Source organism: Drosophila simulans, chromosome 3L (genome assembly GCF_016746395.2).
Source record: "Drosophila simulans strain w501 chromosome 3L, Prin_Dsim_3.1, whole genome shotgun sequence".
Classification (NCBI taxonomy): Eukaryota; Metazoa; Arthropoda; class Insecta; order Diptera; family Drosophilidae; genus Drosophila; species Drosophila simulans.
In genome coordinates this window covers 10,482,907-10,510,817 of record NC_052522.2, presented here as the reverse complement: position 1 = coordinate 10,510,817, position 27,911 = coordinate 10,482,907, and the positions used below count along the sequence as shown (strand labels likewise).

At 39.2% G+C, this 27,911-nt stretch overlaps 5 protein-coding genes and 1 long non-coding RNA gene across 7 annotated transcripts; 4 read left to right on the top strand and 2 right to left on the bottom strand.

Annotated features, from left to right (window-relative positions):
• The first annotated feature begins 259 nt into the window (after nucleotides 1-259).
• Nucleotides 260-671, top strand: LOC120284767. The gene is made up of 2 exons (XM_039293535.2): nucleotides 260-509; nucleotides 579-671. The coding sequence occupies exons 1-2, from the start codon at nucleotides 260-262 to the stop codon at nucleotides 647-649; spliced, it is 321 nt and encodes a 106-aa protein (XP_039149469.1). The 3' UTR covers nucleotides 650-671.
• A 123-nt stretch (nucleotides 672-794) lies between these two features.
• On the bottom strand, nucleotides 795-7,880 carry LOC120284768. The gene is made up of 3 exons (XR_005544003.2): nucleotides 7,612-7,880; nucleotides 2,050-3,605; nucleotides 795-1,749 (listed from the first exon to the last, which is right to left on the bottom strand). It is a non-coding gene; the product is annotated as an uncharacterized LOC120284768 (long non-coding RNA).
• Nucleotides 7,881-20,508: 12,628 nt separating this feature from the next.
• LOC6737572 (ninjurin-A) lies at nucleotides 20,509-22,933 on the top strand. Of its 2 annotated transcripts, none has more exons than XM_016169795.3 (4): nucleotides 20,509-20,824; nucleotides 21,666-21,741; nucleotides 21,997-22,346; nucleotides 22,572-22,933. In XM_016169795.3, the coding sequence occupies exons 1-4, from the start codon at nucleotides 20,759-20,761 to the stop codon at nucleotides 22,770-22,772; spliced, it is 693 nt and encodes a 230-aa protein (XP_016031360.1). In that variant the 5' UTR covers nucleotides 20,509-20,758; the 3' UTR covers nucleotides 22,773-22,933. The 2 variants fall into 2 exon arrangements, with proteins under 2 accessions (XP_016031360.1, XP_002084405.1); XM_002084369.4 differs by having other exon boundaries at nucleotides 21,949-22,346.
• Nucleotides 22,934-23,107: 174 nt separating this feature from the next.
• Nucleotides 23,108-24,133, top strand: LOC6737571 (NADH dehydrogenase [ubiquinone] 1 alpha subcomplex subunit 5). The gene is made up of 3 exons (XM_002084368.4): nucleotides 23,108-23,262; nucleotides 23,393-23,554; nucleotides 23,846-24,133. The coding sequence occupies exons 1-3, from the start codon at nucleotides 23,242-23,244 to the stop codon at nucleotides 24,035-24,037; spliced, it is 375 nt and encodes a 124-aa protein (XP_002084404.1). The 5' UTR covers nucleotides 23,108-23,241; the 3' UTR covers nucleotides 24,038-24,133.
• Nucleotides 24,134-24,244: 111 nt separating this feature from the next.
• LOC6737570 lies at nucleotides 24,245-24,773 on the top strand. Its single transcript, XM_016169798.3, has 2 exons — nucleotides 24,245-24,479; nucleotides 24,560-24,773. The coding sequence occupies exons 1-2, from the start codon at nucleotides 24,245-24,247 to the stop codon at nucleotides 24,607-24,609; spliced, it is 285 nt and encodes a 94-aa protein (XP_016031359.1). The 3' UTR covers nucleotides 24,610-24,773.
• LOC27206291 (guanylate kinase) lies at nucleotides 24,769-26,355 on the bottom strand. The gene has a single exon (XM_016171284.3). It carries the CDS (start codon nucleotides 26,194-26,196, stop codon nucleotides 25,477-25,479), a length of 720 nt encoding a protein of 239 aa, XP_016031358.1. The 5' UTR covers nucleotides 26,197-26,355; the 3' UTR covers nucleotides 24,769-25,476.
• Between the last annotated feature and the right edge of the window lie 1,556 nt (nucleotides 26,356-27,911).

The following is a 27,911-nucleotide window of genomic DNA, read 5'->3' as shown; positions in this document are numbered from 1 at the left end:
TAGTAATTGAATAATAATACAAATAATAATTGAATAAAAGAGTAACTTATAACAAGGCCATAAAACCCGAATAATATTTACATTAACACAAAAATCTAAATAAATATTTAAAATATTTTTTTTACTTATATAAAATATTTTTTAAACTTATATAAAATAATTATGGGAATATCCTAAAGTATTAAATAATTTAAATATTTTATGGCTAGCATTCGTAGTTTGCCATCTCTAGACAGATTCAACAGTTGTCGCTGCTCGAATGCCCAATGTTTTTGATGGGCGTGAAACACAACAAAGTCAAGAGCAGCAACAAGTGGTAAAGAGGGCGTGGCACGGAGGGCGTCAAGGGGGCGGAACGGGCGGCGACAGTTGGTCCGAAGGTGACCAAAAGCCACCAAGCCACGAACATCGAACACCGGGACACATGGACACCGGTCGTCGTTGGCCGGTGGTCAGTGGTCACTGGTCGCTGGTCAGTGGTCAGTGGTTCGCTCTGCGGTCCGAGCTCTGTGAGTTCTGGCGTCCAGTTCTTAGCCGCTGACAAAACGATCGTAAATAATTTTTATTTCAACTTCAAGATACCAAACTAGTCTGTCCGGGCAGCGCTGCCGGCGTCGACTGCGAACAGCAGAAGCCGCTGCAAAAATGAATTTTTTAAGAAAGTTTTGCACAAACAAAAGGCGATGATGCATAAGGAAATAAGCGACTAGAACGATTTGGGGAAAAGTCAAGTGCCGACTAAGAAATACGCTGTAAATAATGAATTTTGGGAAAATGATAAAATAAATTATATATACAAATTCTTTGAGTTTTAACATTAAAAAAAGCTGCTTTAAATAAAATCGAAGAAATTATCAAGAGAAATTATTCCAAATATATGGATAAACAGCAAGTACCTATTAGTTTTTCTCCTATAAAAGAAATGTGAAATAACATTGCGTATGACTTCTCTTGTTATCCTTTGCAGGGTATTTGGTTTCCTTATGACCAGCAGACGAAATAAAAAGCCGAAACAGTTTTGGCCCGAGGCTTATGGACTAATGATAGCCTTGATGGGGTTTCTCAGGGGTCTCGATCCGCAGATCTTATTTTGAAAGGCCCCGAACCGGAGGACAACCAGCCAAAGGGGATCAGAAATGTGTCTGTGTGTGTGTGTGGAGAGAGCACAGGTGACTGTTGGCCGAAAACTCTTTGCATACATAGATCATCCCGCCAAGTGACGTTTTGTGTACCTGCCTGCCTGCATGGGGATCAGATCAGAGATCCGTAAACCTTCCACCCTCCCCCTGCTATTGACGGGTTGGCCTTGCCCGGAACGTGTGACCCGAGAGGAACCCGAGCGCTCCGAGCTGTCTTCTGTGTTCTGGTTCTGGCCCTGGGTCTTCGGGATCCCAGTCATCTCCGTGTGTGTATGTGTGTTTGTTGTGTGTCAATGGCCGCAGAAGACTGGGCATCAGAAATGGACATGGAGCCATGGACGGAAGGGGCATTGGAGTGGAATGGCGAGGAGGCTCAATCCTGGGAGCCGTCGCGCAATTGAAATGAAAATATTCGCAAATTGGCTGCGCCCCCTCCTCTGATGAGGCACACTCCCCCTCCCCGCAAGCACCAGCCCCCTACAGCCCTTCATTGCCACAAATCCGTTCTCTTCATTCTGCCTTCCTTTGGGATCTCTCTTTTTAGCCGTTCAGTGTGTGTTTGAGCCACGCAAATCGTCAGGCAGCAGGCAAAATTTTCATGGATCGTTGGCTATAACAGAGGGTAGCATAAGGTATATAAGTTGGGTTTTCAAGAAGAATAATTCGAATTTAAATAAAAGGCTTAAACAAAACATAAGCGTAATACAAGGTGTTTGTTTATATGGACAACATAAAAAAAATATTTATTATCTTATATGGTTTAAACTTTATAAAAATAATAATAAAAATGCTTTATAATGCATGCAATATTAATCAATATTAAATTGTTTAAACAATTTTAAATGTCACATAGAGTATTGTTAGCTTTGAAATGCTTTGATTTTAACAACCGGATAAATTTTAAGCTCACCGTTTTGTCTTGCATTTTCCAGGGTATTCCGCTAGTCGATTCTGTTAAATTCACTCCCCTCTAAACTGATCGTTCCTGCTTATCGTTGTTGTGACTCCACTATGGCCCCACCTCCTGCTCCCCTATTCGATCCCTGCCCCAACCTCTGTAGTTGCTGTTGTTATTGTCTCGTGTGTTCTGTGAATGTTTTCATTTCCAGGCGACCATGTCGATTTATTTGAATTTAATCTCTGCCTTTAACATGTTTCGGGACTCCAACTGGAGCTGAAACTGTGGCTGGACATGGACATGGAGCTGGGAGCCGCAAAACTGGGAGTCTTCATTCGCCGTCTTGGTAGCCGTTTGCATTTGGTTTCGACTCGGCGCTCGTTCTGCTGCCGATCTTCATGCGGCATTCCTCAAGTTTATTATATGGCCTAGGACATCGACATCCACCACATTCACATCCACATCGATCGACACTTGGTGCCATTGGCCAGTAGGTGGGATCTCGGGAGGCGGCACAGGAGGGTCCAAGGAGGTGGTTCTGCTGAGTGGGGTCAAGCTGAAAAGCCAAGAGGCTTTTTTTTAGAGCCATCTAGTCAGGATCCCCGTTTTAAGAGCACCGTGATGAGGCAGTGGGAATTTGGTTCCTCTCTTTCACATTTATAGAGTAGTAATCCCAAAAATGATGTTTTAATTCACAATGGAGATTGACTTTATAAGTCTATATTTAAACTTGAAAGTTAATATTTAATAATATTAAATATTGAAACTCAAACGCATGCATTACAGAGCATTAGTTTATAATATTATTAAATTAATTTAATCTTTATGTATAAATACTAAGCAATAATTACAGTTTAGCTTTGTGGCAGCACTCTATTCATCCTTGGGCGAAAAATGCTCATACGTCTAGTCGACGACCGCTCAGGAATTTGATTTATTTTATTTGGCGTTAAAACAGCAAAGCTGAACAACAATCATGTTTGGTGATCATCGTCGGGCGATAGAACTGCAACTGGGTAGTATGGGTACTAGTACGGCTATGTTGTATGTAAGTATGTATGTATCTGGAGTTGGAGTTGCAGTTTGCAGTTGGCAATTGGACACGGATAGCTCAATAGCCGTTGCTCCGGCCGCAGATTCAGCAGAAGCTCGCCTTGGTCTTTGGAGTTGGCTTATTAGATGAAGGCATATAATAAAAGTGTTGCGGCTGCTGTGTCAGCCTTGGATGGTTGCTTGCAGCGGGGGTAGGTGGGGGGTTAGGTGGTGGTGGGTGAGCCTGGCTTAGGAGAGTGGCCTGAAACCAGTTGGTAAAAGTTGAAAAAGCAAAAGAAGCTAGGCAGCAAGAAAAAAAATAATAAAAAAAAAAAACAAGGAAAGAAAAGCAAAAAAAAAAGCGGCTTAGATGCATTTTTACAGTCAACTCTCAGTCGCTGCATCTCACTCTTTCTTCGGCGGGCAGGTTTGACTGCCATCTCTTTCCCCCTTCTGGCCCTTGCTTCCTCGTTCGTTGGCTTTAATTTTTCCATTTGTTTTGGCATTTAAAAATGCGCTTCCTTGTGAGAGGTGCACTAAGAAAAAAAAAGGATCTCATTAGTCAAAGTAAAGCATAAAAAAGCTGTATAAAAAAAGGGGCAGATTAATGCCATCAGCAAACTTTTAAACCAGTTCGAAAGTATAAAATTATACCTATAAAATTATAATTTTAATATATATAATATTCCTCTTTTTTAAAAAAACATATAAATACAAACAAATCAACTTTACCATTTATAGCCAGCTAAAAATGTTTGTAAATGTTAATTTCATTTAACAAAAAATAACTTTTCTTTCAAATATGTAACTCACTTATTTTCTTGCGGTGTATCGATGGGAGGCTTTGCAAGAGGGGTGGTACGTTCTTTCAGCTTCTGCTTTGGACCAACTTGCCTTGGCCTTAGCTCTTTTCGGCCTGAGCCACAACAAATGCAAAGAACCCATTGAATTCCTTGGGATACTATTGACCCCAAAGTCGTACGATTTTCTCCTCTCTAATAATGAAGTTGTTTTTGCGCCGCTCTTATCTCTCTGTCTCATTTCGAATTTATTAAATTATATGCAAGTCGAGTTCGAGACAGTGAATGAAAGCTACATGTGCACATGTATTTCATTTTTAAGGCAGCAATGTGATATTTCCAAGAATTTTTTAGCAGCTGCTTCCTGTTGTTTCTTGTCTCCTTTTGTGTTGTTGGCACTTTTTGGCCACTCGACACACGCACATTCCTCTTCCTCATCCTCACTTCCATTTCTGCAGCATGTAAAGCTTGCCACAAAAGATACAAAAGGCCACTCAAGAGATACAAAACAAAAGCAAAGATATGAAATGCAATGTGTCCCAACAAAAAAAAACGAAAAAAAAATTAACATGACGCAGCGATAAAGATGATAAAGCCAAAAATTAATAATGAGTTTGTGAATGAAAGGAATTCGTATGATAATTTTTTGACATTGACGATTGTGTATTTAATTGAGTGATGATCTGAATGATTTAATCAAATTCAATTATAATCCATTAAGCAGATATGAATATTATGTGTGGTAATCTAAAGGAAAATATGTATGTGAATGTAACTAGATACAAATTTGTATCAGATAAATAAATAACATTATATTGCAGATAAATGTCGTGCAATGAGGTGAGATAGTTAAATTCAGTTTACATGTTATTAATCGTTTGCAATTTGTAAAAAGAATATAATTATATGCTATTTAAATAGCTTAATTGTATTTCATGTTTTGTTGAACAATTTTTAGTTTAAAAGCTTCTTTTTTATAATCCCTTATCTTAAATTCCAAGTCATTCATCTGATTATAACCCCGCGTTGATCAGCTGCCCATTGCACCTGAACAATTTGTTTTGTACATAAACAATATTAAATGAATAAAAATATGCATGAGACCCTGGCATTGTGCCTGTTGTTATGCCCTTTTTAACTTGTTGAGCTCTTTTGTTGGATGCATTTTGAGGGCATTTAATGACCGATGCCAGGTGAAATACACCAACAGTTGCCAATTCAAAACCGAAACCGAAACGGAGTCAAAGTCGAAGTTCCAGACGGACGACGACGACGACAGGTCAGTCCAAAAAAAAAAACAAAAAAAAATGAAAAATAAAAAACAGAACCCAAGGAAAATATTAACCATGTGCAGAGTGTGTTTGGGTCTTGACCACGGCTTCGAGGATGCGGTCAGAAAAAAGGAAAAGATGGAGGAGTCGCAAGTGGAGGTGGGGGCGAGCGATCGGCAGGAATGTTGCAGATGCAGGAGCGCAACGGGTGGATGGAAGGAGACTTTGTTTTAAATATTTAAACTTGCAGCAGGATCTGCTGCTGAAATGGCGGGGAACGACCAGAGGATATGGTCGCTTCTGGCAGACGGATCTTTGATGTTTTCCTGTGTGCAGCAGCGCAGCCGATTAAAAAAATTTATAATGAGCGACGACGACGACGGCGACGACTGGCAATGGATCGAAGATGAGAAGATCGAGGGACTTATGGGATCTCCAAAGGGGGGGTTATCGAGAGGAACAAGTGGTAGAGGGAGGACAGACGTTGAAGGCGGCACTCGTATCTTATATATACATACATATATGCGTATACATATGCCCTACCTCTTGATATCTCGTTTCGATTTCGCATTTAGTCCCAAAAGTCCCTTTATACTGCACAGCAAAATAAATAATAATTTGCACAGATAACAAAAAATTAAACGTTTAAAAGATAAATACTACATATGTGAGCAAATTAAATTAGATTTTAATGCGATGGCCAAATAAGTTAGTAAGACCATTTAACCAATTGCTGAGTTGCTAGCATCTTCGTATATATACTTTGCATTTTAGTTATGCCACAGATTTTCTTCCGGTGTATCCCTCTTATCCCTCTCTTCACCATTTTGGCACTTAGTCAGTCATTTAGTCATTGGCCCGTCGTCATCATCGTCTCGGTCTCCTTTTGGATTGCGTCTGTTATTATATTATTTTATGTGCTTTTCCTTTGTCTTCTGCACCAATTTCTGCAAAAATTTACTTACACGCATACGACAGAAGAGAAAAGAGGAGCATCTTGCCAGTTGCATTCCCATACATATATGTATATAAACGTATATATGTATTTATATATAAGATATATCCTCCGCTTGTCTGCTCCTCTCATAATCCCCTTTAATTTGTCTTTTTGCTGCCTTTGGCCGCTTTTTCCATTTTTTTTTTTTTTTGTTGGTTTCTCCTCGGTCGGTCGCTTGGTTTGTTTGTTTGCTGCCAACTTCTGTTGTTGTCGCTTCTTGGCCAAGAATTTTAATTGAAACGAGTTTGAGCAGCGGCTCCGCAGCCACGGCCAAACATCCAACCCAGAGCATTGCAATCCGCTTCACTCCACTCCACTTCACTCCAGCCTCTATTTCAATGCAGTTCGGCTTGTCTAGACCTGGGTCAAGTTTTTTTCGGGCAATAGAAAAGAATCTCCAATAGCCCCGAAATGCAAACATCGCAAAATTGGAAGGAAGTTCCAAAACACCTTTAAAAGTTCAAGATATTATGAACTCTTTTTTTTCCTAAGATCTTAGTAGCGATAACTCATACAATCTTATCTATCTTAACTTATTTTTCGCATTAGGAATTTACTTTTTACAATCAAAGTTTTGTTTATAAAATAGAATAGAATAGAATGTGTTATGCAATTTAAAATTAAGTCAAAACCTTTTTTACATATTTTACCATACTTTTATTCACGTGTAAGACCCTAGCTTGCATTATAGATAATGGACCATCTTTGACACAGGAAATCAAAGCAAAAACCCCTGATACTGGCCAGATATGGGATCCTCCCCCTAACAGCTCATGGTCGTAGAAACAAATCCCAGCATTCTCTGCCAGCCGATCACGACATGGCCGGTCGAACAACTTCTGTCTGCAGTGAGGCGGAAAAATCGAAACGCAAATATATCTGACAAAATACACGACACCTGATGGCATCCACACACAGGCACACACACACATGAACAAGTGGTGCACATGTGGAGAGCAAACAGGAACAGGTAAGAGGAGTTGGCCACTGGTAAGCCGCAACCGAATCCGAAGCCTGGTCAATTTGTCTAGAGGGCAGCCCACAGAAAACTGGTCGAGTGCACGTGCTTGGGATCGAACCTGATGTTGGTCTTCGCGTTGGCCCTCAGCTGCAGACACCGAGATTCTCGACAATTGACCTCAAACTGGGTGAGAAGCGGGCTGTTGGTGGTGGACGACATCATCTACCTTCCAGCTTCCTTTCACATACCCACCTTTTTGCTGCTGCATTTTGACTAATTGAATTCCAATGCCAACAATATTTTGGCTTATTATGTTATTACCAGAAAGACTGCCCTTCACTTCGCCTGCCACTGCCACTTAGACACGGCAATTGGGGCGAACTTTCTTTCGGCATCTGTCTGATCCTCTCGCCCAGACCTTTTTTGCTCGTATCATTAAATTCACACCCAAGGGAGCCGGAGAGGGTGGGCGGGGCAATTGGAAATTATGTTGTAATGCGTTGTGGTAATTACAATTTGCGGCCAGGTTAATGCGCATGTGCAACAAACACGTCAACAGCGCCGCTCACGCATAACCCGAAACAGGAGCAAGGAAACGATCAAGAAACAGTTGCTAAACGAGAAGCGACGACGAGGGAGCCGTGGTGCCAAACAGGACTGAAATTTGAAACTGGCCAAGCCATGTAAAGCGGCCCAAACATGCGCCGCACTGGCCACCAAAAAGCGACAGTCGGTCGAGGCGATCGGGCGACAGTTTTGTAAAGAAATTTTTCGGTTTTGGTAAGCAGGTGCGGAATGGAGGTTCATAATTGGCGCCCAAGGTTTTTTTTTTATTTTATACATTAAGGCAGAAGGGAATTAAATGGCGCCCAACGTTGGGTCTATTTTACTCTTATCAGATTTAATAACAATTCATGTTAATAATCTTGACCAAAATTATTAACAGAACATATCTAAAACATGAAAAATATGAACGTTATTTTTTTAATTAAAATTTTTGTAGCCCTTTCACTCACAGCGCCCAACTCTGGTAAATCTTTGGAGCCGCTCATTGGCATCGGGCTGGTTGTCTGGACAAGCTTAAGAGCTGCAAACGAGCAGCTGCAGCGGTAGCGGATCCAACTTGGACTCACGCAGGTGCTGAAAACTTAATTATTGTATAACACACAACGACGCGCCACCGCCGCAGCCACCACCCCTCCATCGAACCAATCCTGGCCCACCTGCTGCAGTGCCAACGGAAGCAAGTTACTCAAAGCGGTTCGAGTTAATTAATATTTCTCGCTGGCTCCAGATACTCGCACAAATGTTTTATTAATTCTGTTAATTAATATTACCAATGAGCTGGGCTTAAATGTCAGCGATAGTTACAACGCTGTCCTGCTCTCTTCGAACATATATTACTATCTCTTTTCTTTAGCTCATTTCTCCAACAAGAAAGAAAGAGAGAGAAGGCGATTGGGAAACCAGTTTTTTAGTAGCAGGCGCCAAAGTGCATGTAAAACTAATTGAAGTAACTGGGAGAACAGGTGGAGAAAAAGAGAAGACACTGTGACAATTAGCACGGGCGCCTAATTAACTTCTCTTCACCGCTCAATAGTCTTTTTTTTCTGTAGCTTTCGAATGATATCTCTCTTTTTCGCGATCTATTGAATGGCTATCGATAACTCTCGATCATATTTTCACATAGCTGTCGACGACTGTAACTATTTACGACTCTAAATTGTCTCCGCTTGCGTTGAAGAATGCGGTTAAGAAACTTGTTTTTTTTTTTCGCTGTGCTCACCATCGAATGATTGGTTGCTGGACTGATTGATGATTGAAGGTCGCGGAGTCTCTTAAGTGACTCGCTGACAAGTGCGATGGGAGTTTCCTTTGTGGTGTTAATTACACGTCCACGCCCTCCGCCCTCCAGCATTGACATTTATTATGCACAAAACGCAACATCAGAAATTACAAAATACAAATGCAAATCGATGTTTTAGCTCTTTGCCGAAATGCAATTAATTTGTAACGGCAACAATACTGTGTCTCTTTCACTCCCATTCCCGCCTGTGTGCGGTTTAACTCCCTCTCTATCTCGTCTACCGCCCACATAAAAACGAAGGCAATAAACTGCAAATTTCATGGCTGTAAAATGCTATCTCAATGTTTGCAGAGGGTGGTCTTCTGGGTATATCAGTGAAGACATTCAATTGAAATCAAAAGTAATGTGATATGTTATACAACTAATGAGGTTAGTGGCGCCCAACGTGGTACGTTGTAACCCCATTTTTGTATTTATTGAATTTTAAGACGTGTATGATTTTAAAAAGCATTGTTTTTCTGTGTTATTTTCTATACTTAATATGATTAAGATGAATTATTTATTTAAATATTAAACAGGATATGGCAAAAGTACTATCAGTGTTAATACTAAAGTATTTCTCACTTGTTTTACGTCTGCCACTGATAAAAGCATTTCCACATATCAGGCCCCGGCACACCCACACACACACACGCAAACACCACGAGTGATGTACTCTCATTCCACTATAAATATACTCAGGCACACACAAACCGAAAAACACATACATATATGAGCTCGCATATCCAAACACACCCACACAAGGACACGGACACGTAGTTATCCTGACACCGACACGCAGTCAAATGTAAAATGCAAACAGAAATTTCATGATTCTCCTCAGCTGCTGTTGCAACCTGCCCCCCCCCGTGCCACGCCTCCATTTCCACAACGCCCCCTTATGTGCCCACTCTACTGTTTACTTGCATGCTGTGTATAAATACGAATTTTATGTTATTTACACAAACGTTGCATCCTCACCTGCCGCATATATCTTTCGCATCCACTCTCCGCTCCCCCGCTCCTCATTCCATCTCGCTCTTAATGCACGAGTGTGTGTGTGCATCCTGCAAACTTTGTCATTTGCATAACCTTTTTTGGAAACGAGGGCGGAACGGGCGTTAAGCTTTTCTCTTTATTTTAAAGCAATTTAAAATATTTAGTTACAATTACATGTCAACAAATATACTGCACAGAGGCAGCAGGGACGGCAAAGGACACGCACGTACGGACAGGACACACTTATTTGTTTGCTCCGCAAGGTGGTACTGCAAGGATAACTGAAGTTTGGGGCAGCCATTGCAATGGCTCAATTCGAACATTTGCTGCCCTTTGAACATCGTTGCCGAACGAAAGGCACAAAAGTTTTGCCAATTTTTATGCTGCACAACGATGCGTATGATTAATTTAAGTTTACAGCAGACAAATATTAAGTATGCGACATGGAGGGTCTGGCTTAAATTTTTAGTATGGGCGCAGCCAGGCTATCAACCCAATAGACAGAAGTCTAGACAATGACAATGGCGGCGAGTAGAAAAGGACCGCTTAAACAAAATTAAAAAGAGTGGGCGGGCATACATTTAGATACGCTTTAGAGATGTGATCGTGAAAATATTGATTCCAGTCTGTGGATTAGCATAACTTATAAAGAATGTAAATTTTAGGTATTTAACTGGTTTAAAATTTTTAAATTTAACTTTTATATGAAAGGGCCTTCCAAATAACCAGTGAACTAAAGAAGTTTTTTATATATTTTATATATATACAAAATATTCGTACTGATCTGATAATCTTAAAACAAACTATTCAAAGTGGAACAAAAATAAGTATTTAAATTTTTAATATGAATTGTAATATTTTATACCAAGTAAATTGGTTTTTTATTTAAATTAATACGTTTACAAAGAAAATTAAATTAAAAGCTAGTGACAAAATGGACACCAATCGGATTTTCTTTCGCGTTTTGCTTCTGGATATTTTAAGCACTTTAACCGTTTTTACCTGATGATCACGGCTCATCTCTAAGCCGCAAGGAGTGGCAAGGAAGATTTAATGGAAAAGTTGCAGCTCCGGCTGTTGTACTCTGTGGGCCAGAATGCTGGCTGACTGGCGTGGCAAGCAACAAACAACCAAACCGAACCCAAAACCGAAGCACAAAGGGGGGCAACAAATAAACGCCAAGCGAGCATCGTTGAGCACCTTTAGCAGCCATCCCAACAACCTACCAATCGTGCCATCCTTTCACCGGTGTCCTGTCTGTTGTCTGCCACATAGAACGAAAACGCAATAATGAAAGGGACTGTAAGGAAATCGAGGAGGAGTAGCAGAGTAGCACGAGTCCTTCATGTTGCATATGCATGCTGTAGACAACTCCTTTGTATATAGTACCGCCCCTCCCCGCCCCCTTCCTCACCCCCAACATGCGCAAAAACACTTACATATAGGACCCAGGTCCTAGGCCCCAACATTTACTTAATACTCGACTGGCGGAGACGAGAGGAGCGGAGGCCGATGGTGGTGCAGAATCCCGGGTTAAAAGGGATCCTGGACCCTGCGTGTATGTGTGTCCTGCCAAATGGCAGGTAACATTCAACGCAATTTCGCTGCCAACACAAGAAGCTGGCTGAAAGAAAGTGGAAAGCGGCAGCAACAGCCGTAGAATGGGATAGATCCGTCTGCAGCGGGAAGTGGAAAGTCCTGCGGAGTTTGTGTTGTAGTTTATTGCAGTTTGCTTTCGCTGCTCTTGTAATTGTTATTGCGATACTATTGTGTGCTTTAAGGCGGCTAACAATAAGTTTTCATACATAGAAGTGTCTGGAAATGTGATAAGTTGCTGTTTCTAAATAAAGCATCATTTTTTTATGTTTTAGAAATATTATTGCCTTTCAAAAGAAATCAAAAACATTTGTTAAAACACAACTAGGATAAACATTTGCTTTGTTCATAACGCAACTGTCAGATATTTTGGCTAACCAACTGTGATTACACATTTAAACAGTATGTTATTTTAATTTATAGCCGAGTAATTTACAATAAACCAATAAACAATAAGCAGCAGCGACACAAAAATGGCTAGAAGGATCAACAAAAACAGCCGCCAGATGGCGTACGGCCATAATAATGCATATGATGATAATATAGGAAGCGCAGAGCCAAAATCCAGAAATATTTCACAATTATTTGCCATATTTGAAACCGCAGTCAAAACAGGAGTTGCGGAGCAGCGGAGGAGCAGGGATAATGACCCACCAAATTGTATATCCCTGGATGATATCCCTGTCATACGCTTTTCCTGTTGCCGTTTTTGCTTTTGATTGTTGTTGTTTTTGTCGCGAATCAACGTTAACAACAGCAACCTGAACAGCAACAACAACAACAACAGCAACAACAACAACAACAACAACAACTGTCGAAAGAGCAGCAACAACACAAGCATCCGCAAACCACAGGAAACCCGACACGGGCGCCAGGACGAAGTACTTATTATGTGAATTTATATGCCCGAGCAAACCTATATGTAAGCACAGTCGTGCTCAAAATAATATATATCAGTAAGTAATTATTATACATGATACATTTTAAAAATATATAGCTTAATTATGATGATTATATTTGTAATAAATAAATCAGAAACTAATCAATAGGTAATAATATTTCGTGGTCTTTTAAAATAAACAATATACAACAGAACAACATCCTTCAGATTTTTTAATCAAGATGCTAGTATTCTGCGCACAATTGTTTGTGTGTGTGAAATGCGGGGGCGTGGTCGTTGCCCCCGCCCTGTGGTCCCTGGCAAAAATGTTATGCAAATTTGCATCATCCGCACACACGTGTGTAAATTGTTGTATGCATTGTTACCTTATAAAAACAGCGTAATTTTTTAAATGGGTTTTATTTACACTCGAACCCACACCCAAAATGTTCGCTGCTTTTATACGAGGCCAGCTCGCTGGCAAAAAGTGATTTTCCATACAAATTAACAAATAAAAGCACACGCAAAAAAGGAGCAAACAGCACAGAAACATTCGCAGGACACTCCACTTACTTATACAGAGACATACACATGACACACAGGACTGACAAATATATATGCATATACACATACATACATACATATATGTACTTCTTTTGTATATATGGTGTGTGGCATTTTATTTATGCGATGGCTGTGCAAAAGATTCGGGAAAAATGTTGAATTTTTAATGCAAATATAAAGCAGAAAATTGTATTTCTCTTACCCGACGATCTATGCGAGAGATTTATTCGGGTGGAACGCATTTGTATCTTAGATACGTTTTGTATCTCGGAGTTATCAACTTAAAAAATTTTAAAGGATTTTATGCTGAATAATTATTAGATAGAAGGCAATTTAATGAAATTGACCTCAATAGACTTAAAAATGTTTAAAGAACAAATAATATTAAAAATATGAAAAAAAGCTAAGCGGTTGTTTTTCTTTTTTACAAATACTATATTATGAAAATCAAAAAGAATCTGCTTATTATTAAGTAATTTCAACATTTGGAAATTTTTTCTAAATAAGAAAATATAAAAATCAAAGAGCACACATACCCTGTTACATCAAAGAGCATACAATTTATTTAAATTCTGCACTTTATTTTTGCTTTTTGGCATAAAGTTGTGCAGCAGATTGCCAATTGGCCAGTGACACACTACACACACAATAACACATTGTAAACACAGATACTCACACGCACAAGCATTTACCGGTATCATTTTTATTTGTTGGTCCTTCACGCCGAGTCCATTCCATGGTCGAGAAACGTTTATTTAAACAAGTGAAATGTAATTATTTTGGAATTTATTATTAAATTAATTTTAATTGTAATAATGTGCATGTTAAAATGGCTCCCTGCCACACAGACAAGCGTACATACATATGTGTGTGCTTTTGTGGTTTTTATTGATTTTAATTTATTTATTTAACCATTTTTTTTTTTTTGGGTTTTATTCATTTTGGTTTCAGTCGTTTGGCCCTTTTTTGTGCGGCCACTGTCGGCCGGGTTATTATGAAAATGTACAAGAGTTTTACAGCGTTAATCAATTTCATTTTCACTCTGGCGAGCAGAAAGCGAAGCAAATTAAATGAAATTAAAAATGCATTTTCATACCTTGCCACACCGCTTACCGTTAGGCCCCGTGTAAGCCAACAAGTAAACAAAAACCCGACCACAATTTACGCCACATCTAATTGGGAAAGGAATGGAATGGCAAGGGGCAAGGGGCAAGGGCGAGGGGTTGTCATTGCAACAATTTCATTTTATTTGCTTGCATATTTTAATTAACCCAAAAAGCCACACAAAACTCTCAACAATTTTCCGAGCATCGGAAGGGCGAAAGGGACGTGCTAAATCCTTGCTCAATTGTTATTAGGTGTGATTTGTAAACATAATACATACAGCACACAATACAACTTCAATGTGCACGCGTGTTTGTGTGTGTGTTTGGGGGCAGTACTTAATGCATATATCCTTTCAAAGGGTTTCATAAGCCTTTTGAAGTGCTTTATACGCTTTCAGAGCTTATAAAATTTGTTAATGAATATATATAAGCTTGTTTGTATTTTAATGAACTTGAGTTATGTTAATTGTATGTTTATTTAAAAGGAAAATAAATTCACTAATACATACATTATTGTTAAAAGCTATTCTTGCTGTGTAAGCTTTAAAATTCCTTTTTCATGTTAATTGAACTTAATGAGAATCGGATTGTTAGAGTATTTTGAATCATTGAATAATCATTACCGATTTGCTTTTGGCCAAGATATTGCACTGTACGCACAAGCAGCTACAATTTGTTGCCTACTTTCGGGCGCTCCATATCCTTGCAACTTGCTCTCTCGCTCACTTTTCGCCTGTCCCACTTGCCATCTCGCTCGGGGCCTGGAAATGGGGCTCGTTAGGCATGAAACGGACGTGCTTAAAATTTCATAGACGCACACACACACACGCGCAGGCACACACTGCCACACACGTCTGCATATCAAATGAACATGTGTGCGTATCCTTTATGGATTTAATCCGCATGCCTGCGGTCGGCCACAAGATCAACTGTTGGCAGAAGTGTGTCAACAAGAAGGCTCGGCCTCCATGTCCGTTTTTGGGGGCGTGGAACTGGGCTTGCAAGTGGGCGTGACAGTGGGCAGGTGGGCAGGGTGGCATGTGGATGTGAATGTGTTGCCTCACAAGTGGGCATAATGGCCCACCCGTCCACCTCTATTCCACTTGCTCATCCCCTCTGTTGTGCTAATAATGACGCTTTAAGTGCGTGTGTGTGTGTGAGTGAACTTGTTTTAGGTTGCTTGTGTCTTCACTGCAACAAATTATTAGCATTCAATAATTAATAATTACGTATAACTAACTATATTTCATATATGTATGTAGTTTCCCATATTTATTTTAATATTTATGAACCTCGAATCACAAGCATTTATTTCCATAAAAATGCCAGAAGATTAACCATTTTACATAAATCACTTTTATAATTGACCATATACAACATTTAAATACATATAAAAAGCAAGTATCCTTTTAAATTAAAATCAAAGCTGTGATAATTAAAATGAAAATAAATGCAGAAGTGTGCATTAATCTTTTTTTCTAAATATAAAATATTGAAATATTATTCCTAATATAGCATGAGTTTATCCATAAGTTCATTAATTATTTTTTTTAATTTGTACAAAATATTTTCAAGTGTTGTGCTTCAAATGTTTCCACAGCAAGGATGCTAGCCGCAATCGAAGTGTTTCGTTGATGGAGTGAATGATGGAGTTGAGGCCAAGTATCAGTCAGTTGCACTCGTCGATACTTTAAGCCTTGTGAATGTGGAAAAGCAACTCCTTTTGCCCGCCTAACCACACATTGTTTTGGCAGGTATCTTCCCACGCCTGAGCCCCATCAGAAAACTCAAGCAAAATGCTTGTTATCAAGCAACTATCAATTTATTTCATTTCCAATCAAGTTAAGATGGCAAATTTGTTGATGACCCGAGAGAGAAATGTTGTTTTACATGGGCAGGTGGGAAAATTAAATATTTGTGATTGCAATAAATCGGCGGGGAAAGGGAAAATCGATTAACAAAGGCAAAGGATAAGTTTATAATTCAATTCAGATACTGTTTGAAGGCTTACTCGCAAGCATTATGCAATTGAATTTGTTTTTGATTTATATTTCTTGCAATTCCAGCTTAAATGTTGAGTGCTGACTAAAATTCGATTAATAATCCTTTGCACATTAAGTTCAATTGATAATAGGAATTGTGGCAATACATTTTAAGCAGACAATATCGGCTGACTATTGTAGAAACACGAATTATTTGAAGCTTATAGTGTGGCTAACTAAAATTCGATGAGTAAAGCTAAAGCCAATATCTCCATTTGGTTATGCAACAAACGGCATTGAAAATGTATGAATCACTGACATAAAATTTAGTTGGTATCTGCCATCTAATTCAACAATCAACAAAGCAACGGGATACCCACAAATACCAAGTCATCCGCCCACACACACACACACACATGAACAGATAAATTCTGGGATTCCCCCTGCCATCGCAGGCAAATACATTTTGTATACAGATCCATTGGGGCGTGCTACTGTGTGTGTGCGAGTGTGGCTGAGTGTGTGTAACGGCAATCATTATTGAGGCAATGATGTGCATTTCATGAATTATACACGGCAAGATGATGCGTTGCGATGTCGAACATCTGCGTGTGTGTGAGTATGTCCATTTCCTGCTCAAGGACTCGTCCTGTGCTATCCTGAACCACCTACTCCTGTTCCAACAATCCCGATCCGAGCATGGTTGGTTGGGCAATGCGCCGAGGTAAGTAATAAACTTATTGGCCCCATGCCTGTCCATTGATTGTCCGTTTGTAATACAGAATATGCGAGGATGTGCCACATGGGGCGGCAAATATCAGGGATGGCCCAGCGTATATGGCTACTCATTTCATTTAAGGAATAATCTAGTTAAAGTGCTTCCAGTTTGACTTAATGCATTGCATTACATTATTAGGAACTATTTTGTAAGTTAGAAAAATTAGTTTAATCTCTTTCCTTAATAAAAATAATTTCTTTGTTGAACTAAATCAAACTATATTTTTGGCTTATCACTTCTAAAACGTTAGAAGAATATTTAAATAGGCAACTGATATTTTAGGATACTTATAAAAGGTAATGAACGAAAGGTATTCTCAACAATTACAAACACTTATATTAAGGTGAACAAAATAATTTTGCGTTTTCAAATTTTTAGCACTGTTTTTCAATAGATTGCGAAATAAGCAACAGAATTTACATATCTATTGATTCACACAAAGTTTTATTGTTTTTGTATTCCTTAGATTTCATAGAGCATTTTACTCCGAAATTTACTTTTTGCTCAAGCCATTTGCGCTTGAAATAAGCCCATTAAAACGAAACCTAACTTACCATTTCCATTAAAACTTTGCTGAATTTGACCATCTCTAGCAGTCGGATTGGCGTAAGGGAATTACGGGAAGTGGGAGGCATACGAGCCATTCTGAGCCGCCCACTCAAATGTGGCCATATCATGACGAGCTGGCAGTGCCAGCGGACGTTTCATCGTTAAATGTGGAACTGTTAAACAGATAATGACCAACCACACCACACCGGTGGACGGCCCACAAAGGCCAGCACCACCCATTCGGAACCCCATCCAACCCAGACCCAATCCCATGCCCAATCCCAACCCAGTGAACTGACCGACCGCAGAACAGCAAGGACTTTCGAGGGGCAGTGCTCAGTGGGTGGCTGTGTGGCATGTGGACGTGAGCTGACCAGGAGGCCTTTGTTATGCTCCCCGGCTTTCATAACTGTATCAATGGCGTTGACGATGACGATGATGCTCCAGCTCCTGCTCCTGCTCCTGCTCCATCTCCAGCTGCTCCAGCTGCTGCTCTTCCTGCCAACGACGATAAACCAATGATGGTGATGATGATGATGATGCTGGTGCTGGTGTTGTTATTATTCACCATTTGTTGTTGTCCGGCGGAAACCAGACAACTGTCGTGCTGAAATTCTGATGCATTGAAATATAATTATTGGGAAATGTGCGATTGTCGTTGGATTTCCGTTTACGTGCTCGCCATTTCGGTTTGGGGCTGTCCGATTATGCATGCATACGGATGCTGGAGTATGGGAACAAGTGTAGGACATGATTGTTTGTCCTTGTAGATACGAGCACAGCAGGGTCCGCAATAATGGGTTGTGGAATATTGGGATTCCGATTAATGCATGTGAAAGGGGGCTTACTAGTAACAATAATTGGGAATTTCTGCTCTCAGCCAAAACTTTATTAAAGAATTATAAACTTCTCTAGCACAACGTTATATAGACTCATTAATATCATAGTGAGTACAAGTAAGCCATCTTAATTCCCAAATATATATAGTTTTCTTATACATATGTTAAATATTTGATGGCAAAAATGCAGCCTTCGCTGTTTCGCTTACATATTTGTATCGATTTGGGCCAAAGGACTTGATGCACACCCACCTGACATTACGCTTATCACACACACACGCACACCCCGCCAACCCACAATCATAATTTATGCAAGCCCAATGACATAACAGTTGCCGGATTATAGCCATGCATTCTCCACTTGTACGCTGATGTATAGTTTCGAATTTCCGTATGCACATTCAATTACCATATTAACCGAAACGACTAATTAACTAAAGTTGTGTATGACTGGAAAGCCTGAATTGAAACCTTAAATAAAGACAGTGAATGTCTTTGAAAGGAGATTTTAAGACAGAAAATGTTAATTTGTGGTGCGGATTACGCTTTCATTTATAAACCGCATTTCACTTCACTTTTTACATTGCTTGTTTGAACTTATTGTTTTCACCACACAACTTTCGCGGGAAAATCAATTGGTGTTCAACAATGTATTTTATGGTTTGAGTCCGCGATAAAAGTCACCACAACCTTTGAACTGCGCAAAAATCGTTAAAAAAAAACGCTTCAAACATTTTTTAATAAAATGGTTTCATTTAACAAATATATATTTGAGAAAAATACATAATAAAGATATTTGTATGTTGATTAATTATATGTATGTGTTGTATTCGAAAATGTAACTCAACATGCCTGAAAAGGACGCAAATTTGAGAGACAGTGCTGTAAAGTGTGCAACCAACAAGCCCGCCATAATTTAAAATTATTCTACAAAATAAAAGTTAATTTACTTTTCGGTTTACTTGTTTGTTTGATATTTGATGTTACTATTAATTACTTGGGAAACACAGTGTTTATTGCATTCATAAGTAAACCATATTTAAAGCTTTAGACCAACTCAGTTTAATTAGTTTTTAATACATTGATCATTTTAGGTGATTTAAATTGTTTGTACTACAATTTAAGTGAAAAATACAATAATATAATAAATAATCTTTGCTTATTATTGACATCAAAATTCTAGCATGACACCCAAAACGCATGTCCATTTAAACAAAGTCAAAAATCCCATTTGCCAAAAATAAATACAAGAAATATTTAATGCCATTTGGTGTCGGTCCCTACAGATTCCCATCGGGAATTTCATACAGATGCTCAGAGTAAAAACTCTTGAAATGTATGTAAATATGTATGTGTACATATATGGTAGCATCTCTCCTCAACCGGTTTTCTTATTCTCAATTTTTTTTATGCTCGATAAGCCAAAAGAACTTGATTGCGATTGTTCTTCAGTTGTGAAAGTCCTCATTGAATTGCCTTCTCTCACTTGATGACTAATTTTAATCGAGGGAAACGTAAATATTCCCCGTGACATTTTCCGGCTAGCTCATTTGGGCATTTTCCAAGAACTCGCGTTTTTTCAAAACGGTAGCAAAAAAAGAGCAGCCCATCTAGTCTATGTATATACTATACTATAAACATATATTAGTGCTCTGGGTTATCGCGCTGAGTGCAGTGACGTATAAGCATTAATTGTGAGCCGAATGCATTTTAATGCGAACGAGGAACTTAGCGTGCTAGACTGCGGAAATAATTCACTAGCAGAAAGAGAGGGGCATATAACATTAGACAGAGAGAAAGCTGAAGGGGAAAAAGAGATGGAGAGGCTTTAGCTTCAAACACCTTGTTCATACAGTTAGAAAAATAAGGAGCTTAAGTCAAATATTTCCTTAATTTGAACTATTTTATAAATATATTTTATTATATCTTTTCCTTATTTATATATATATCTATATTTTCCTAATTTATGTTTTATTTTATAATTTTAATATGATTAGAATATTAATGAAATATTTGTATAGATTTTAAGCATATTTTATAACTGTTATAATTTATAAAGTGTTAAATAATAAATCCAATTTTTTTTAATTTAATGACTCTTTCTGTGTACATATATCAACTCCCATTGTGCTCAGAAAATCTTCATATTACATCAACAAAAAACTTGTTGTAACTCTGTAGAATGAGAACGTGAAATCCCCAATGGCTGATTGTTTGGGGAAACAACCGGCCAAACAAGTGGAGCCAAGAGAATATTCGCCATATCAATGGTGTCTCTGGTCAGTTGTCCGAGAAATAGCGTGCTGAGCGGTCGCAAATCGCGCACGAGTATTAAAAACACAAGCCGAAAAAATAATAATAAATAAGCAACAGAGTGATTTGCACGAGAAGATCTAGATAAAGAGATACAACATAAGAACAAACAAAGAAATTCTTAGAGTATCTTTGCATTGAATTCCTCACTTGTAATTGCCCAAACACATATTAATTGCAATTAATTAATTAATTAATTAATCGTAAAATGAGTAACTTAGAGCATATTACGCTGGAAATGGATAAAGTGCCACTGGGAGATGATAAAACTTTGGTGAGAAATACAGTGAGCTAAAGCTTCATTATCATTAAACTGGGGGAAGGTAAACAAATTCCTAAAAACCGGTGATTTATTTACTTTACGGATAGATCGTTAAAATGTGTATTTACCTGTTCAAAAAACATATATATAGTTTCGCACTGCTTGTTAATTTTTGTGTAAACTACGGAGGGTATTCCCACAATTTTTCGGGAAAATTAAAAGCTGAGGCGGAAAAAATAAAATAAAAAAAAAATAAATAAATTTATGAACTACATTTTTTAAGAGATACGATTTTAAAATTCATATTAAATTGCTGAAGTATGAGTATTTTGACTTGCCTAAAGTTACTAAGTTTTTAAGCAAACAATCATAGCTGGAGTAGCTTAATGTTTGCTGTCTAATTTTTTAGATAAAGAAAAGAGAAATCTCACAAATCCCTCGTTTTGCTGCAGGGGAAATCTATTTTTGTGACTCATAGCTACAGGCAGACTTAAAAAAATCTTTCAATTAGAGCATGATCATAAAAAATAGCTTATTTACATTCTTATCTTTTAAAATACTATTTTATTTATGAAAAATACATGTTTGTCGCAATTTTCAAAGCATTTCTGTCCTTGTGGCTTATCGTTTTTTGTGTTCAAACTTACTGAACAGTTCTGAAACATATTGCAGCTGCATAATCCTACAGATAAATACTACTTAGCATATAATTGCATTAATCAAAACTTGCAAGTTTATCAAAGCTGGCGTACAGAAGCTGTGCTGTTTGGCAAAATGAATTTGCATTTTGAGACAATGGACTTGCAGGCAAAGTTGTTTATATTCCGGAAACGATTTTATTGAAATCTTACAGGAAAACAACAGCAAACACAGCTATGGCGGTGCAATCGACGGACGGACACGTAATGCTCTTCGAGTGCCCAGAGCAGGTTCGTATGCCAACTTACTCGTTTATCTCCGAAAACAAAAAGTTCCATCCTTTTTCTGTGCTTGTCTATATGTTAATTGTGCTTGTGACTAATGCTGCATAAAACCCCGCTCTTTAAACAATTTGCGTAAACCACAATTATGGTGTAAGTAGCTTAAGCAGTTGGTGATCAATTTCAAGTGACTTCAATAATTCGCTTCATTTGTAGTTCCCGAAACCGATGATGATGACAACGACGATCGTCCCTTTGTTAAAGATGGCAGTGACAATCCCGGCGTGGATGACGGTCTTTTTTCAACCGGTGGAGGCCACGGAGGCCACGGAGGCAACGGTAATGTGAATGTAAACGGTTCCAACGGAGGAAGGCGACCCAGTTTCTCCTTTCCGGGATACAATGGATCCGGTTTCGTGACGATCAACGGCGTGGAAACACCCATACCCGATGTGAATGCGTATCAGCACAAGAAGACCCTGGCTCAGGGAATGATGGACCTGGCACTCCTCTCCGCGAATGCAAATCAGTTGCGTTATGTGCTGGAGACGAGCTCCCAACATCCTTACTTTTATCCCAGTCTGCTCTTCATCTCACTCAGCATTATATTCCAGGTAAATTCAGATATTTGTATTAATTCTATACTTCTTTGTATTAAAACTATCAGAATTTTATTAAGATGATAAGAATATTCATTAAAAACAAATATATACAAAGTTATCAAAGTTTTAGCCCATTTAGTATAAAAGCAAAGTAGTTTATTATAGCCAGATTTCACTGTTTTGGTCAATACCCATATTTTCGATGACACACACTCATAATTTCTTTTCCATTTCCAGATTGCTGTGGGCGTGGGTCTGATATTGAATGGCCAGTATAACATCAAAAACGGTCACGATATCTGCCGGGCGAACAGGATCAACAATTATACAGTGATCGGCATTTTTATAGTCACGGTGGTCAATGTTCTGATATCAGCCTTTACAGTGGATAGAGACGATATAGCTACTGCTGCCGCTTTACCTGCCAATACCACATAGTTTAACTTGTATTTTAAGTAGACTTTAGTATTATGAACACACGCATCTTTAGATAATACTCACATTGTTCAGTCCTTGTTAAAGTTCACTCATTTTTCTAAAACCAACAATGAAATGTGATAAATAAAATCCCACGAGCATTTCTCGCCCTATTGAAATTACTTAAATGCTGTTTTTCTTGCTTTTGGGTGTTTTAAGTAACACATTTAAAAACGTCAATACTAATATAAAGTTCTTAATTCTTAATTCTTATTGGGTATTGTTCGTTATTAATATTAAATCCTATCAACTCAAATGCAATTTGAATAATTTCTTGCCGCCAAACTATCGTTTAGCTGCAATAGTTTACGATGTAGTATTTGACAACACTGTGCTATAGCTTCAACACTTCACAGCACTAGGCAACAGCTGTTACAAAATAAAGTCGTGCGGAAAATTAAGCATTTTCGGCTAAAAGTCTATTGCAAACATGGCCAAGATCATTAAGGCGGTAAGTGCGAGGAACTCAAGTGAAGCACCTGCCTGGATATCTACAAAAGGGGAATGACCGACTAATCCCCGCTTGAGTTTCGCTTTCTTTTCTCCAATTGTTATTGTTATGTCATCGCTTCCTTCTACAGTCCACAGGTTTGACCGGACTCGCCGTGTCCACCAATCCCCACCACACGCTTTGTGCCCTCTATGGCAAGATCCTGCGGGCGGTGTCCAAGATGCCACAGGATGCCAGCTACCGCAAGTACACGGAGCAACTGGTTAAGCAGCGCGCCGATTCCGTGGCCCAAGTAAGATTACTCGGAAACTTTGCTAGTTTTGGTTGCCCTAGTGGATGGTACCTTCATTAAACCATATGTACCACCTATATAAGCCATGCAACCAAGATACAGATCCCTACACTTGTTTTTTGGTTTAAAGCTTGTTATTTTCTGTCTCATCCTCCCATTTCCTTTGTATCTTATTCTTTTTTTACACCAAAAACAATTGTGAATATAGTGCAGAAAGAAGCGAATTATTATAGAATAGTATATCTTAAAGTATCTACATTTCAATACAATCTCGATCATTATTACCCGCAGCACAAGGACATCACTGCCCTGGAGAAGGCCGTCGGTTGCGGTCAAGTGGAGGAGCTGATTGTCCAGGCCGAGAACGAGCTGATCCTGGCGCGCAAAATGCTCGGCTGGAAGCCCTGGGAGAAGTTGGTCCAAGCCGCGCCTGCCAAGCAGTGGGACTGGCCACCAGCCCAGATCATGGAGCCCAAGGTTTAGATTCACACTTAGTACTAATTAATCTACAGCAAATCGAAATGAGAAGAGAGCAATAAATCCGTTGATAAGCCAGTCGCTTTATCAGCTAAAAAATAATTGAGCTTTAAAATATAGCGATTTTAATCGAATGAATAAACCTGGAACAGCACCACAAGATCAGCCATATTCAAACAATCGATCCCCAGACGATCTCAGTTCGTTTTCAACATGCGTGCGCTTCAGTACCTTCTGCTACTGCTCGTCATCTCCGTCGGCTTGGCGGCAGCGGTGCCTCGCCAGCGTCGTCAGATCGATCTCACGGTTTCGGCGGAGCACGACGACAACGATGAGGAGACGGAACTGGCTCTGGAGGCCATCGCCGGGCTGTGGAGCAGTGCGGACAGTCGGACGAAGATCGATGGCTCTGCCAGCCTGGTGCATCGCACACATGGAACACAATCGGGTACGGGCAGCACCAGATACCAGGCCAAACTGCATCTCCACCATGACTATAAGACCAATGCGTATCCCTCGTAATCCAAGGTTCGGAGCAGGACTTTCGCGTGGGCGTGCGTATTACATTCGACAAATAGAGCCGGGCATTCCAGACATCAGCAGGAGGGCGGCCGCGGACAAAATCGAGCGATTGCGTGTGGAGACGGCCACTGTATAAACAATCCCACTGACGATAGATAACATTTTGACCTTCTCGGGTTTGGCTTTGTTGGAAATATATAGAAACTTTGTGAAAATACAATATACCCGCATACTGTTCGCTTTATTGATTCTACTTTAATCGCCCTCTCCGGTTTTCTCGACCGTGAAGCGGCGCAACAAATTTCAGCTTAAAATTACAACTAGAACAACGAATTTGCACAACAGTGATGAGGTGGACAGGAGGAGAGTATAATAAATACAAGCCATTTCTTAAGTATAAATGCCATTAGTCAACGTGGTTTGCAGGGTGGGCGCTCCAGGAATCGGGGTCACGAAAAGTAATCTATGGTCCACTTTCATTGGAAACATTGGGTCAAGTTCGCTGGTTGGCATTTGGCGGTATTTCCAGCAATTGTTTACTAACAATATTCTGCTGCTGACAAAGTATTTTTCACAATATAAGCAAAGTTTGTCCTAGAATTCAAAAATAGTCTGCTTCTATATAAAACTAAAATTTTGATATTGCTCTTATATATGCGATTATTAAATGGAGAGTATTATTTCTATTTTATTTAAGAAGACTATTAGTTAAAACGTGGAATTTGCTATTCTGTATCTTCGGAAAGTTTCTGAGTTTCTCTTATATATTAAAATCTTTACAATATATATAAAGAGTACCTGGTTTTCCTATAGTTTCCTGCGGTTTCCAATGATAAGTTTTCTATAATTTACTTTCCCTGTCGTCGATCCCCCACCCCATTGAGGTTAATATCATTCCACATTCGCCCGCAAAATGCTTCGCCTTACTTCAAGTTAACTGATACTCCCTGCTTCTGCTGCTCCTCGAGTTCCTGGACGACAAAGTTGCGGAACTCCTCGTAGGCCACATCGATGTCCACGTTGTTGATGATCTTGTGGAAGTTGCCGGGCGTCAAACCATAATCGATCTCCACCTGGGCGGCATTGAGGCGCTTGCTCAGCGACTCCTCCGTTTCGGAGCCACGTTTGCGAAGTCGTCGCTCCAGCTCCTTGATGCTCGGTGGATTGTTGAAGATCAGTATGGGATTGAGATCAGTACGACGGATCTGCTCAACTCCCTTCTGTTCGATGTCCAGTATGCAGACCCGTCCCTGTGCCTGGATCTCCCTAACCGCCGCCTTGCTCGTTCCATACAGATTGCCCGTAAACTCGGCCGTCTCGATGAACTCGTCGCCGGCGATGGCTGCCTCCATTTCCGGCCGTTCCACAAAGTAGTAGTGCACCCCATGCTCCTCGCCCTCACGCGGCTTCCGCGTGGTGTGCGATATGCTGAAGCCAAAGGTGCTGGGGAATTCGGCGAACAGCCTCTTGAGCAGCGTACTCTTTCCGGATCCCGAGGGACCGCACAGGACAAGGGGGCGTGGGCCGGGGGCGGTCATCTTCTTGTTCGTTAAGGATGCCGCTGCACTGCTGATGCTGCTGCTGCCGCTGCTACTGCTGCTGCTGCTGAGCGCCCGATTTACAATGAACAGAAAGCTTATCATCGCGTGGCCTTTTATTCGCACAGAACAGTACCAACAACACAAATGGGGGCCAAAAAAGCTGGTTTAGTTCTTTTTTCTATTTGGCTTTGGCTAAATTAAGAGAAGTGGGCGTGTGTGTGTGTGCCCCAGGGGTGGGCGAAAGTCGATACATATCGATAGGCCAAGCAGTGCGATAAGTCTTGTGGTCACCCCTATTTTCAAAATTTGTATTGAAATCAAGCTTCCTTTAAAATCAATTTAAATATATGATAATAATGAATAAATAAGTTGAATATCTAATTTAACATTTAAAATTAAGTTACATTAAAGCTGAATAATCTAAAAAGAATTTTAGAAAAAGCTGGAACAGACTTATTAATTTATTTAAACCCCAGTTATTAGCGATTCGAGCCTCCCAAATAAACAATCAATTTAAACATCAGTCGATTTTGGTTTAAAAACTGTTATATTCTTATACTGTTTTACATTTAGCATAGAATTTCAAACACACATACACACTGAAACTGATGCCGACTGAATTACAATGCATTTGTAGTTATTTTTTTTATTTTTATTTGTATTTAGCTTACAATAATTGTGAATTTCTCATCTGCTTGTTTCCGTTTAATTGTTTTCTCATTATTCTCGTTTTCTTACGTTTTTGTAATTTCATATTTTTTGATCACATTTTGATTTCGCATGCCCAAAGTGAATTTGGTTTGTGTTCCGAATGATTCGCCTGAATGTAAACCTACTTTACTGCCGTCCGATAAATCAAAAATATATATATATATATATTATTTTACCTCGTATGTTTAGGGATTTATGCAAGCCTCTGCTTCTGCTAGATTCCTACTAATCTGTGTATATGCTAATATTCAGTCAATATTATATTCATATCTTCAATGGAGGATCGAAAACCTGAAGTTCTGCTCTGCTCTGTTCTGTTCTGTTCTAATGGGAAGAGTATATAGATTTCGGTTTACCGAAGATGAATACCTCATCTGTCAAATATATGTACAAATTATCATACGGTTTTAGCTTTAGTTTTCGATGTTTCTCTGTTACTTTGCATTTGAAGTGGAACAAAATCAAACAGTCCTAGGCGACGATCGTGGTATCATATGGTATAATGATATATGGTATATGGTATAAGGTTGCTGGATTCCTCGCGGTCTCAACTAAATAACAGTACTAACTTCGTATCGGAGCTGTAACATGGATAAGGCATGTGGAGGATTTGATATCGGAAATGAGTGATGAAACGTGAATTTAATTATGTGTTAAGTTTGTGGCTGGCTCTCTGGCAATGCAAGAATTGGTTTAATTGTTTTCTGTAATTTATTGTACCCTAAAAATTTGTTTACAACTAATACTATGCATATGCTTAAAATTGATTAAAAAATATAATATTTATATTTATAGATTTATTCACGATGCTAAGAACTAAACGAATTGTACGACAAAATTGTTGAATAAGACCAAAAAAGGGAGCCATGCAGTTCAGCAATCCCAATCGGGACTCCCAAAAAAGGTTAACAATTAGTTAAAAAAAGGTTTTTAGGGCGGGTAGGGGGGTGGTGGTTGAATGGTTTGTGTGTGTGTGTGTGTGTGTGCCCCTAGAAAAACGGGGCAATCTTCTTACTGGCTAGGATTCAATATTATTCATATTTAATATTCAATTACTAGGAGCTTAAAAGTTTCCATTCATTTATCGGCTGCTATATTCTGGCTGG